Genomic DNA, 15203 nt, shown 5'->3' with positions numbered 1-15203 from the left:
CGACCGCCCAACTCCTCCAACTCGAAGACCACTCACCTGAACGCATACACCGGGATTAAGGCCATCCCCGTGTTATTTGGACGCGGGATTTATATTTTCACAGTGGATCGACCATTTTGTGTACTTAAATGTAGTCCGCGGCGCCGATGTAAAAATATGAACCTTTTTTTTTGGGGGGGAGAGGAGGGGGAGAGAAGGATAGTACCGTTATTATATATAATACGTTGCGGTAAAACCTCTAAATATGCCAGATACCGCCTGTCGCTGAAATTTTTTTCCGCTATTCGGAGGTGTCCGCTATACTCAAAGGCGTCTGTTAGGGGAGGTTTAACTAAAAAAAAAAAAAAATTTGAAAAATACGCGTATGCGAGTAAAACCACAGCAAACAACACAGGCCGCCGTCGCTCCGTCGAGGAGCCGTTTAGCCGACGCCAACAGCATAAGGGGCGGGCGAGACAGTGAGCAGCGAGCGAGCGAGCGCGCCGGTCCGGTATTAGAGGTCAGTATTGATCCCGGCGGCGCGCGGCCCGTGTGACTGCACACACAGAAGCGACCCGCGCGCGCGCCACAGCCGCTGTCGTCGCACGGTTGTCGGTTTTCTTACGCGCGCGCGCGGCGACGGGACGGCGCGCGCGATGGCTGGCGGTGGGCGGGCGGCCGGAGGCTTATATACATGCAAGTTCCGGGGACAAGCAGCCGATCCACGGCAGTCGCTCGTTACCCATCGACGGTGTCGCGCGCAGAATACACCGTGTGTGCGTGCGTGTGTGTGTGCGTGTGTGTGTGCGTGTGTGTGTGTGTGGCGTGTGTGTGATGTGTGTGTGCGAGTGTGTAACCGTACGTGGCCGCTCGACGTTGGGTTCTATAAGATAATATAGTAACGACATCGGCATTTTTTCTAAAAAAAAAAAAATGTGCACACACACAAAGTAACTTTTGAAACACGCGTAATACGGTAATAATATTATACAGTCGCGATAATATGTATTACGTACAAGCGATGCCTCTTTGATATACACACATATATATATATATATATATATATACGCACACGGACTTTAGTGCACTCGCGAACTTGATTTTAATTTACACTGCAACCGCGAGGTGTTCACTGCGTAAGAACGTCATAATACTACCGTATATCAGTGCGTATAGTAGATATACGACGACGACGACAACTACACCCGCGGCGAAAGTTTTCGTCTTGTGTGCGAGCCACCGTCGTCGGATCAGGTGCACACTCTGCAACGATCGGTCACTATACCGTGGCACAGGGCTCATCGGCACGCACGGCGCGCGTCCAGTCGCGCGGCCGGCCACCGCTAGCATCCCGTCGCGCCTGTCCGCTGATCCCGTCGCGGCAACACCCGCAGCGCCGCCAACACCGGAATAACCGACCGGCCATGGCCGCAAGGTAACAGCGCGAGCACGCCGGCTGGATACCACTGGTGTGGTACGCGGCGACGAGACGTCGGCCACGCCGTGGTATTTGATGTTTCCGGATCGGACGGCCCCGGCGAGGTACAATGCTTCCGGAAAGGCAATGCTGCGCGCAGCTATGCCCGGTACAGACGACCACGATGCCGCCGAAGACCGAGTGCCTGCAGGACCGCAAGTGGTGGTGCTTCCTGCTGTCCAGCGTGTTCACGTTTCTCGCTGGGCTGCTCATCGTGCTCCTGTGGCGGTTCTTCGCGTTCCTGTTCACGCGCAAGCAGCCCGCCGAGCTCGCGGCACCCGGTTGCCCGAACAGCGAGCCCAAAAAGGAGCCAAAGCGGCAGGGCAAACAGGAGTTCGAGGGAACGTTCATGACAGAGGCCAAAGACTGGGCGGGCGAACTGATATCCGGACAGACCACTACCGGGCGGATATTGGTGAGAATCATTATATATTTTAACATGTTATCATTAAAATCGTCATCAAACAGTTATCGTTGCTACAATAATAATATTATTATACTGTCACCAGTATAATACACTTACACGTTTCCAAACTATTTTGTAAAATCGTATTGTTTAATATATATTTTATGTCATGTTGATGAGTAACTACCATTAATAATATAATATGTTGTGTAAATGATGTACCGTTATTATGATTGTGTGGAAAGGGTTTTTGGAGCGGTTGGAGTCAAGAGTTGACCCCACAAAACGTATTCTGTGGGAAAACCACGTGCCTCGAATACTTCTGAACGCTGGTCGTGTGATGATTGGAATGCGTATATTATAGCAATAGCAATAGAAACAGTCGTGCTATTATTATAATATCGTCATAACACTATTATTTGAATAACCTAATTATTGATATTATCCCTCGGCTAGTTTCACCTCAATCGTCGTATATGGCATTTTACACGGGGAAAATTATGTGTTATTTTATCGGTAAACATGCCAATATACCAATATTATGTTACCGAGTTTGTGTGTAAAAGTTCTGTAGGTAATAATTATAGTATACACCAGGTTTTCAAAACTTTGAGTGATGCAATTACGATCGCTCCTGTTGATATATATATATATATCGTAATTCGTAACTTCGAAGAGGTCATAACGAAATCTTGTAAAAGCGTATAAAAGTAAAGTTCGTCATATCTTTACTAACGCCGTCATAATAGTCCTCATTCAGACTTTTGCAGACAATTATTGGCCGGCAAACCAGAGGTAGACTGTATTTGTGGGATATCGAAACTTTTTCCAGCGGACAGCTAATGTTATTTAGTTGTTAGATATAAGTGATAATTATTAGAGACATTTTTGCTTTATGGCTATAATAATATGATTAATTAGGTTAAATTAAATAACATTGATGTTGACGAAATTATTGACTGTATTAAAAATAAAAATGATTTGTCAAATAAAAAACGATGTAAATATTTTTAAATTTAATGTTTTGATATTCTCTTTTTTTATAATAACTGCAAAACATGAGTTATTTGTTTAGTAATTACTAAATTCTGGCCAACATATAATTTTAAAACTTCAAAATAAGCATAAATATATTACCTAAATTATACCCTATTCAGTGATTAAATATATCCAGGATGAAACAAATGTTCACACTGGTCCTCTATTGTTTTCATTGTCTACTATATTGCCGATGACCCGTACACACGTACCTTTTAAGAGGAAATATTTTAGTCCGTTCGTACTTGAGCAAACAAATTATTCAAACACCCCGTTGACAGAGAATGAGGTACGTCCAAGGAAGTTATATGTCTATAGTCTATGTTTTATAAACCGTAAGTCACTTCTAAGTGTGCAAACCATGTTTTAACGACTGTGACCTGCATGATTTCATCAACCGACATCGTGTTTGAAATGGCGTATTATTGTGACAATGACTAAGAAAAAATGGCGTTTGACAAAACAATATTTTATTCGAAAAACCCGCGGTGACGGTCTGTACTACATAAAAATAATTCTTACAAAACTCGGTTTTGTACGTCACAAACGAAATGAGAAAAAATAAAATAGAATTCGATTAAATAATAACAATGTATGTGTGTGTGTGTGTGTGTATAATTGATGAAATTAAACATTACTATATAACATAATAATAGAGAGTTTTCAATAAGTTTGGAAAAGGTCATTAGACTTATATTGGGACTGACAATCGATAATAATATGATATAAATAATGAAGTTATTAAATATTCCACATTATAAAATATAATACACAGCCATTTTATCTGTTATTGTTCCATGTAGGTGTTTCATATGCGTACAGTAATCACGAGTTTCCGAACTTATTGAATGCCTGGTATAATATACAGCGATGTATGATAATATGTGGTCTGAAAAACAATTATGACTATTACATATATTACATTATGTGAACTTTTTTTTTTGACGAAAAAAACTAAATCATCACGGAAAAAATAAAACTCTATAATGTCGCGTGCAGATGTCTGGGATAACGTGTTTGAAGTAATTCCGCCGTATCGTTTACCGAGATTTTTTTTCATTGTTTTGTTTTTTATTTTTTTTGACAAAATGCGTAGACGCTTAAAAGTTTCGGTTTTAAGAATACTCGTAAAAGTTGAGTTATGATTATAACACAACGTTACTCGAACGCACACAATAACGGCTAAAGATTAAATGTAGTGTTTGTGTTTTTGGACTGTCGAAACTTTTAATTTTATTTATCTTTATAAAGTATATACAAAATATAGATAATAATATTATTTCAAGTTTTCCAACTACTAAAAGTAGGTAGCTGGTTTAGTATTATGTATTTTGTTAAAATCAAAACGCTATTCGACTACGTCTCATAATATACTCTTACATGATAATATTATAAAAGCGTGATTTATAAACGAATAATCTAGTACCATAAATTAGAAATGTGAGTTTAGGACTTTTATAAAAGATAATCAATAATATACGAAATAGGTTAAATGAACAGATTTGTATTTTTAATCGTTTTTAATTTTTTAAGAATATGAATCGGATTATAATATATCCCTTTTTATTCGATTTATTATTTAAAAATATTTTCTACGAAAAACTGGTGTATTTTAATTATAATATGGGTATTACACAGGTTTGTTCCGTTGGCACTGATAGGTACATGACAATTTATTTTGTTTGTTTTTCGATTACAAAAGTTTACAGATAACGAAGATTAAACACCAAATTATTAAAGTCCTAATTTAAAACTGTTATAAATATTTTAAACAATGTAGCGATCGTAAAACTATATAATGTATAAAATGTATATCATAATTCTACGAACGCTTAAATTATTTACAAAATTGTATTAAATGGTTTGCGGCGTTAATTATTTATTACTCAAGTATCTATGTGTTTTTTTTTATATTATAAATAGTATACAAAGAGTAATGAGATCATTAATATACATAATGATTTGTAAAAGTTACTTTTTCTAATGAACTGTTTTTAAATTTATTAGATACGACCTAAAAAAAATAAATAATAATAGCTGAAAATAATACTAATCTTACATTTATACAAAATACATTTATATTCATTATTTATTTTATATACCTCCTTCGCTTAAATACACAATGCTATAATATAATAATATATATCAGGTATTTGTAGGACGATAGGGGTGTTGATAAATTAGTCAATAGTTTGAATTCTTAATGGATAATAAAATATGTGTTTTTTTCAATGATATGGGTATTGTGTTTTATGTATATTTTTCACATCCGTCGGTTTGAATTTATGAGTTTTCATTGTGTGTTTTCGATGAATGGAGAATTGTATTTTACCGCTCAATAAAAATAAAAGGTATGACAACAAATAAAAAATTATTTGAATTGATAGGTATGCAATTTTCCAAACGGCGGACACTATCGATTAACCCTTTTTAATTAAATGCGTTCAAAATGAACAATTTTTATCCTATTACGTTTATTCGCACTATAGGTAGAATATCGTTTAGTCATTCAGCGGAATGATAATGAACAGTTAAAAACGCTATTCCGGTTTTAATGTTCTACGAGTATAAACCGTTCGATTAATTAACCGTTCGTTACTATAATACAAGTTCTATACATTAATATTCATGTACCTGCCTGTGCAGTGTACACATTTACCTAGGTACAACGGTCGTTTAATTTCAAATTGTATCCGATACATTTCAACGAGTTAAACGCGCGTAATTATTATGTTTGTGAAATTCGTGTACTGTGCGCGATTATTCAAATTTCATTCTTGTTGAACTACCCACGTACTTTATAACTGGAAATAAATCAAGATCTATTATTATACGCGACTATTATCGCGTAATAACAGACACATTAACACAATACCTACCGACTCGGCAGGATACCATAAAACATGTCCGTAGACCGCAATTATTAAGGTTTATAATGCGCAAATACTATTACGTGTATAATATCATTCACGTGTTATAGAAGAATATCGTAATAAGTATATATACTTTTTTTTCAATCTTAATTTAAGGTATACGTTAGTATTTAATTAGTACCTTATCGACAGTGCGATATTATCTTATTCAACGTAATGGACAATATTGTTCACGATTGGTATTCGAAGGCTTTCATTAAATTATAGAGCATAATAAAATAAACGATATAATATTATGAGTCAAAACTCTTGCAATATAAAATTTTATACAAAATGATTTAAAAGTTTACAATCGAAGAAAATCTTAGCATGATGCTGGATTAAAAACAATAATTATAAAGTTCTCGGCGCATATCCAAAATTCAAGGTGCTTAGACATTTTTCATGCTCTGATTTTATTTTTAGATTTGTCTCTTTTAATTTTAACTATATACATTATACATTAATATATATAAAATATAATATAATATGTTATACAAGATATTTTAATTGAAAATGTTACTTATTTTTAATGGTTTTTAATTTAGTTATAATGTATAATTTTTGTAGTATGTCGTTCAAATATCGAATCGTTAATAAAATATTTCAATATTTTAACTTAGTGAGATTAAACTGATTAAAGTTTCTATGAGAAATAATGTTCAAATAGTATTTAACGGTTTTATACCACTGTTATCTATGTGACTTAAATAATGATTACAAATACTTCTTAGTTCTTAATAATAAGAAGTATACCTAATATAACAAAATATTAAAACACTTTTTAAAATAATACACACCGACAAGGGAGTTAATTTGTTTTCTGTTTCGTAAAACGTTTAAATCATTCTAGCTATACTTGCCAGAAAATAAAATAGTTCAATTATAAATACTATACTAAATAATCATCATTAAAAACAAATATGAATCAAAAATTTAAAGTATACTAATATTCAAAAAGTCTTCGAATTTACTGACGTGACGAAATCATTATATAATTATATAATATATATACTGAATTAAAAATATACACAATATACATTTATTAGGCCATTTAACAGTTAGTACAACATATAATTAAAAACAATAATCCATTTTATATAATACTGTTTGATTTTAAAATATTACTAAAAATATAGTTGTTTTTATTAACTTTTTATAATTAATTTAAAATCACACAAAAGTTTTCAAATTTAAGTAGGCGCTTTTAAAAATATTTTATTTCTTTTATTTTCAATTTATTTTACAAATTGTAAAGAAACTTCCGATTAAAAATGATGTAAGTGTTGGTGTACAAATATGTGTAAAAATCAAATATTCCATGATTCGCATATTTTACATCATATATACTATCTTGATTCTTGGGTACATATATTAAGGTTTTATTACATTCGACTTCTCTTAAAACAATACAATATTGAATAACTATTAACAGATGATTAATTGATTTGGGGCGTACAAATAAAGTTGTCATGAACGGTCGATTGAATATTGAATATTTATTTTTGTTGTCTGAATACCAAAATAACAACCTACAGTCGTAACTTGGCAACTACGAAACATGTATCGTGCACAGAATGATAAAACTCTATTTGTATTTTTTTTTTTTTTTTAGTGCAGAAAAATAATAGTTATTAATTTATAAATCATGATTACGAACTGTATCGCAAACATGAACTTTTATTTAAATGAGCTTTTTTATGCTCGACAGTTAGGAGATTAAACAATAAATAATTAAGTTACAGTTAATTATTAACCGAAAATATTTATATCTATGTGTAAACTAGGTCAAATTACTGATGTAAAGATTTCGATTTGTTTTTTGTTTTCAAATAATACTAATCGCTTGGCAGTGTAAAAAATCCTAATCAATTCGATCACGGTGAAACACGATAGTTTAAAAAATAATATCATAATGTGTATATTATATTTTATAAAAAGGTGTTCATTATCATTCATTTTATCAAGCATTTTTTTTTTTTTTTTTACTATGATTAGAAATGTTTTAGCCCGGGAATTAGTATAAATAGTGAAGACTGTTTACGTTAAAATCACGGTTGGTACACTCTAAACAGTAGTGTTATGGATTTATGCCATTGTTTCTGGGAGTAGTGCAAGTCGTTTTCAATTACATGAGAAATCAATATGAAAAATGTATGTCCCAGTTTAGGAATGATATGAAATATGTAGCAACGTCATGGTTTAACTGGTGCATAATTACTATACAAATAACGGAATCGAACAAAACCGATGATCTCTTGAAAAAAAAAATTCGAAACCGACGCAGTTCACATTCGTTAAAACGTTTGTTTGGTAGCCATTGTAGTAAAAAGTCCCGAGTATATTTAAATATAACTCGTACAGGTATCCATTGTTCACGAACAAACGGTTTGATGATTTCAACCCCGGAGCGATGCCATCATCTAGAGTATTTTTAAAAGACACTTAAGTGGTGTATGCTAGACCTTTGGTTCGCTCTATAGTATATAATACGGTGCGACAAAGCGCATTCAACTTTTACGCAATATTTATAACTCTGTTTAGACTTCATCATCAAATTTTGGTAGCCGCTTGTGATTTTGTATTTACTTACAATCCACATATGTAAATATTGAGTCCAGACGAAATATCTGAATCATTCGTAACATCCCGTTGATTAATTGAAATTTAGATTTTCTTAAGTCAAAAATTCTTAAGTTGAAATTGAATTTCTATAATCAGAGTTCGATTGGATCTTGAGTTTATCATTCATCACATGAAAGATATAAAATAACAAAATTGAATATTATTGTTACGTGTTATATTATGGTTATTGGTTGATTACTATTGTGTCGAATCATTATATTTTACAGTAAATGTATACATAAAAAAATCAACGATCAGTCCGTGTGTATATATAATAAATAATAATTAATTTCCTTTCCGTTATAAAGTATTTTATATTGTAAATGCTTGGTTATAAAATATATTTAATAATGACATATTATTTCCTCGTTTGGTTCAATAAATTGTACACTAAAATTATCATTTGTTTAATTTTCTTTATTTTATATTTCTTATGAAAAAAAGATTTTATTAACATGGATAGAAAATATAATTTTTTTCATATTTTTTTTATTATAGTACTTAAACATAGTGTTTTATATAAAAAATTTCATAAACAATGTAATATAAACATTATAAACTCAAAACAGTTCTTGATCACAATTTAAATACTTCAAAGTTGACTAACTGAATGTCATATATTTCTTCACAATAAGAGTAATATAATAGGAATTATATATTTATATAACATGATGATTCCAATTCAAAAATTAATACACAACACATTTGTGTATATAATATGTAAATTTACTATTTAATTCTTAATATAGTTTAAACACCTCATAAAATTTAGGATATAGAAACTTACATTTATACATTATTTTTAAACTAAATATGATGCATAGTACAGTAATACATTTTAAAACGTTGAGTATAAAATATAGTGGTGTTTAGAGTTATTTTTATTTAGAAGGTAATAATATTAAATAACAAATCGCCAGAAAAATGATGCACCAATCAAATAATAATATTAATGACTAATATCTAATAATGTGTTAAATTGTAATCGAATATTTTTTCTAGATTTTTTTCGGGAACATTATCATTTAAATAATATAATGAATATTGCAAGTTCATATTGAAGAATGAAAATTGTAAATGTTTTGAATTAAAATTATCTGGTAAATTAATAATTAATATAAGAAAAAAACGTACTTATTGAAAGATTTAGATTTAATAAAAATGGAGAACAATGCAATAATTTAGAATACAATACTTACCATTATGGATAAATGTTGGTATATTATGTTTATATAAAAATAGTAACACCTCTATTTTGAGGGGAGTGTCGTAAACAAATAATAATAATATGCGAAAGCATAGAACGAAATACACACATACACACACACATATATATATATAATACAATGGAGAAAACATAATATATTATACATAAAAACGACAACTGGTGAAAGCATCTTCTGTATTATTTCCATAAAAAATTCTAAATCGATAAGACACGTCATAGAGAGAGAAAAATGCAACGTGTGTGTGATAGATTTGATAGACAAACGTGCGTTATCATTTAAAGACGATGGGTCTTCCTACCAGTCGGCCGTTTTACCGACACATGGGTCGAGGGGAAGAAATTAAAAATACAAATCGAACGACGTCGATCGACCGTGAATAAAGAAGACGAGGAAAGGATGAGAAGGAAGAGAAAGATTAGGAGAAAGAGTTAGGATAGTGGGAACACGTCTCGGGGAAGTTAAACGCGCTCGAAGGCTGTCATGTTTAAGTACCGCATTTGGTTTTACATAATCCGCACACATTCGCCCACTCGCCTACGTACGCACACACACACCCAATGACATACATACACATATACACAGATGCGCGGGCTCGCGTGTGCGCATTCTGAATGTAGGTTACACTTGTTCCAGTAACGAGGGGTAGTTTGGTGGGTGGGGCGGGGCACCACCCTCGCCCGCTCAAATCGATCGATCGGTTTTTTAGCGGCCTCTGCCGAGTCGCGAGCGCGCATTGTACGTTTATTTTTTCCTCCCTAGTTTGCAAATCGTCACACACTATAGTATGCATTATATTTGCAGCTGTACATGTACTCTTGTTTGTACATGTGTGTGCGCTTGTGCTTGTGTCAAAGTACAAATTCCGTGGGGTGCCTGACGAACGAACAACGACGACACTATATATAATAATAATAATAATATATGTAATATAATAATATGATAATAGAGATAGACGTACTGCCACGGAACATTGTCGTGACCCTTTTATAGTGTAAAATGCGTATATACGTTGTTTTTTTTTATGCCCCACGAAAGAAAACGACAATAAGGTCGTATCCGTTCGCACTCTGCCCATTGTATATTGGACTTATCGATTAAACGTCTTTTTGGGCGGTTTTTATTTTGCCTCAACCAAGAAACTCCTCCCCGCATACCATCCGCTTTGTAGTTACTAGGATTTTAAAGGCCCCAGGCACAAGAAGACCGGAAATCCAAATTTGTTTCAGGTCCATAGTATACAAATAGCTGTACATAATATAATAACCCGTTTTAATAAATAAAAATATTAAGTATGTATTTTTTTTTTTTTTATTGAATTATATTATCATCGTGATAATAAACAATGGCAAATTGATCAAAAAAGAAACCTATTATAATATATAAAAATATTTTTTAACTAAGAAATTAATTATACTCTTAGAACCAAATAGACAAAATTTACAATGCCGTGGGTTTCTTATTGTATTAATATTGTAATTTTCAGTCATCTATTTTTTCTAAGATTTATTGGTGATTACAAACAAAATTTAACTGTACAACAATTTCCTTTATGCCCGTTTTCTGTCCGAGTAGTACAATACCGTTTCGGCACCAAACAGCGTAATTGAGCAAAAACAGCTTAAGAGTGTTCGACTGGAAAACAAATAACTATCGGTGCCACCACACGCGCACCCACGCTGACAACACGTAAATATAATGCGCAAAACAAAACAAAATCACCAACTGACACGGAATGTCCATTATTATATTTTAATACACAAAGACGAAGCTTTTAAATTATAATACGCTTATAACAATACTGGTTGGATTTTAAGGAGTGCAGTGTGGAGGAAGGACGGATTACGAAATGCGGAAAACGTTTTTATTTGAGCAGGGCGGTATCCATTTCGGCCGAAATAATCTTATCTTTTTTTCGAAATTCAAAACTTTTTCGAACGAAACAAATTAATGCATTAAGGTGGTGTCGTTTCTCAAAGTTTTACTCATTCTGTATCAATAAGATGGCTATTTGTATTCTTTCTCTCGAACCATGCGATCTCGGATAACAGTGAATTTGATTTTATCAAAATCATTGTTGTATTATTCAATACAATATTAGAAAGAATTAACATATTATTAAAATTCTAAGTCAAGAACATTATTAGTAATTCTATAACAGCTATTGATAATGTTTCAATTTTTACATTGCCCTTATTAGTTATATCTTATATTTATTAGAAATATTACAAATTGTTTAAAAATACTAATAATTTAGTAGATATATAAAATTGAAATATCAAAAAGGAAGTTTACAAACGCAAATAATATTTTTAACTTTAAGTATGATAATGAGTAATTTCCTCTGATATATTTAAGTTAACAACCAATTATTTGTTCTGATGAATACGAATTTAATATGTTGTATATCATTTTTTGGTTACCTTTAGTGTATTTTACATTGATTTATACGAGTACTTAATATTAACTTTCTATATGTAGTATATATTATAAAATAATTTTACAGAATAGATACTAAATTAAACATTATGTTAAATTAAAAATGTGAATAAATAGAAATATTTATAATAATATTTAAAATATTATACAAATTTTACTATTGCAGAATAGTAATTTTTAATTTAAATTACGTACCTAACAATATATTGCAATTTTTAACTTCATAATTAATATATCATGTATTTTTTTCCACATTAATCAAAATATATGTTTTGTAAGTTTAACAGAGTTGTATATAGCTTTAGAGTGGTTCATAATGTAAGTTTAATGTACATTTTAACAAAACAAGGAACCATCTGCTTATCATTTGTGACTGAAAATATATAGCAGCTGAAATAATAATGTTTGTTTATAGTCAAAAATAAATGTGACGACCATTTCAAGCATTTGATCACTTCGAAATAATATACAATTTTCTTAATTTTCTGCTGCACACAGTAAAATAATGTTTTGCTATCGCATTAAGTTTCTTATATATTACTTATAATAATGTAATTTTATAATTTATAATAAAATAATTGAAAAAAAAAACCATCTGACAGCGCTGTCGACGTTGATTATGACAAATTACCATAATTAATTTTCTTGTCGTGGTTATTTGAGGGTTATTAATCAAACGTTGAAAATTGCTCGAACTGTTTGTATTCGCGCACACGCATTGGAAAAGTACGAAGACTGTTGGTTGCGTTTATTATTATATAATATTATATATATATTGTCTATTAGGCCCCGTGATTAGGAAATCCTTCCTACTTCTATTGCCTCTATATCATACGACTTAAACCCAGCTGTCTATTGCGTACGCCGACAATCGAGTACCGATTGATTAATATAATAAAATATTGTTTTAGGTATTTACGTGATTTGTTTTCATTTCGTACACTCCCCTATACCAAAATAAGCTCCATATATCTGGGTATCTCCGATGTCATGATGATCGATGACGATGTCATACTATGGTTGAAAACATTGAAGAAAAATCGGTGGCGGAAAACCTGAAAAAAAATGTTTAATGAAATGTATAGATGATAGAGCATCATAGTTGTGTACTCGTGGTAGCGATAATACTATACTTAACGTCCTGAACGACACGGATAACATATCTATTCGAAATTCAAAAAACTCCACCCCTGTCAACGTGAATAGTATATTTTTGTAGATGCGCATTGTGTATGGTATTATATTTTGATACTTTGATATTCTCCCTGTATATCAGCTACTTAGTTTTAACTTTATGAATTAAGTTGTGTGTCTTTCTTGGCTACGTATGTATTTAGTAATTACGTGTTATCATTATCATCGTTTATGGTTTTTTGGCCGTGAGCGATTATAGTCGTTCTATAATTAACCAAAAATTATTACTATTTTATAAGAATTTTAATAACCATAATTTATATATTATTTTGTATTTGATGAAAATTATTTTCTGTAGTCTATTTTATTTTTATTCAAGATACCTAATACTTCCAACCTCTCTATTGCTTGTATTATACATGGAGTGGACTGTACACAATTTATCAAGGTAGATGGTAGTAAAATATATACTAGGTAAATAATATTGTCATAAATATTATATTATAATCTCTCAGCTCATTTATGTTCCAATTAATAAGATAATATAAAACAGTTATGATTTTTTACGCTAAAAAATTTTTTTATTTTTTCTACAGTTTAAATTTTTTTATGCAAACATCGAATTAAGCACATAAAAAAAAAGCACATATTTAAAATATGATGTTTTTTGAATAACGGTAGAGTTTTATTATAGGTATCGTAAATTATTTTAAGCAATATTTAGCCGCACAATAATGAATGTAATATAAAATATGTTTATTCTTTGTGTGCATGACGTTAAGAAACAGGCAAAAACGTCGGTTCCTAGTATGTTTCTGAAATATGTCCGAATACTAACCAATGTCGAAAATTATATTATTATGGTTTTACGGAATTATGTGGAATATGCGATATTGTTGCCGAGTTCCACAAATGATTTCGCTTGGTGCATTCGAGTTATTTAATTAAGTCGGTGTAACCCCGTTGATAAATTAATATCGTAATAAAACGTTACGAACCGTTCGCATTCCGTGTGGGTGTGTGTTTCCAGGTAAACAAATCTAATAATAATATCGTGTAGTGGTTATTTATGCACGAACCGCCACGAGGTCTATACCAAATTGACACTAAAATAATAAACGCGTTACAAATGTTGCCTTCGCGATACACTTTTTTTGTACTATTTCACTGAAGATTAATATTTGCAAAAAAAAAAAATAATAAAACAAAACTCGAAATATTCAAATCAACCGCAGCATTCGGGCACAGATATAAAACGTTACGCTTATATTATTATAGTACAGCTCGAAATATCGAGTTGTTAAAAACGACGATACCGTGTCAATTACGGCCCGTGTATAACAATATCGTGAGCGTTTTATTGGGTCGTTATAGAGGTACATAGGTATATCTATGTACCTATACGCTCCACCTATACATGTTCTTCCTACGGTCGTTTTACCAACCCGATTTCTCTGTACATAATATTAATACAGACGTGTCTTGCCAGTGGAAAACATTTCGTTTTATTATGGTCAAGTCATCGCTGGCGTGTAGGTACGGTATATAAAAGCATCACTTCTATTAGGTATATTATTATTTTTATTATTATTATTATCGTAAAATAATATTGCGTGCGTTTCTATTTTCGGGCATGGTGACTATAATATTATATTGACTCGTTGTAGCCAATGCTCGACAAGCCGTGGCCGTTTTGTGTCAGAGATCAAATTTCTGATTTTATTTCGACCATAATCAAAATACAATTAATACGATTCCCTCGGTGAAAAAGCTCGCCGCCAAGTAATCATTTTTCGCTTAGAATTGTACGTGTATAAATCAGTGCTCGAATTGGAGGGTGCGCAGGGAGACGGAGCTTCTCTGCTATTTTCTTTTTTTTTGCGTACCCCTATTATATTTTTACACTAGAACAAAGGGATGGCACAAACTTATGCCCAAAATAATTTTTATTGAAATGTGGATTTCAA

At 31.9% G+C, this 15203-nt stretch overlaps 1 protein-coding gene across 5 annotated transcripts in view; it reads left to right on the top strand.

Moving 5' to 3' along the window:
• Positions 1–727: 727 nt before the first annotated feature.
• The window catches only part of LOC113551121 (calcium-activated potassium channel slowpoke), a 70017-nt gene continuing 55541 nt past the window's right edge, over positions 728–15203 (top strand). For 3 of the 5 annotated variants that reach the window (XM_026953164.1, XM_026953162.1, XM_026953165.1), the window contains exon 1: positions 728–1871. In XM_026953164.1, the coding sequence (XP_026808965.1) occupies positions 1527–1871 (345 nt within the window). In that variant the 5' untranslated portion in view covers positions 728–1526. The remainder of the gene's footprint in view (positions 1872–15203) is intronic. The other 2 variants (XM_026953163.1, XM_026953161.1) reach the window with 1 other exon arrangement.

Source organism: Rhopalosiphum maidis, chromosome 2 (genome assembly GCF_003676215.2).
Source record: "Rhopalosiphum maidis isolate BTI-1 chromosome 2, ASM367621v3, whole genome shotgun sequence".
In the NCBI taxonomy this organism is placed as follows: Eukaryota; Metazoa; Arthropoda; class Insecta; order Hemiptera; family Aphididae; genus Rhopalosiphum; species Rhopalosiphum maidis.
This window is presented reverse-complemented; position numbering and strand designations above follow the sequence as displayed.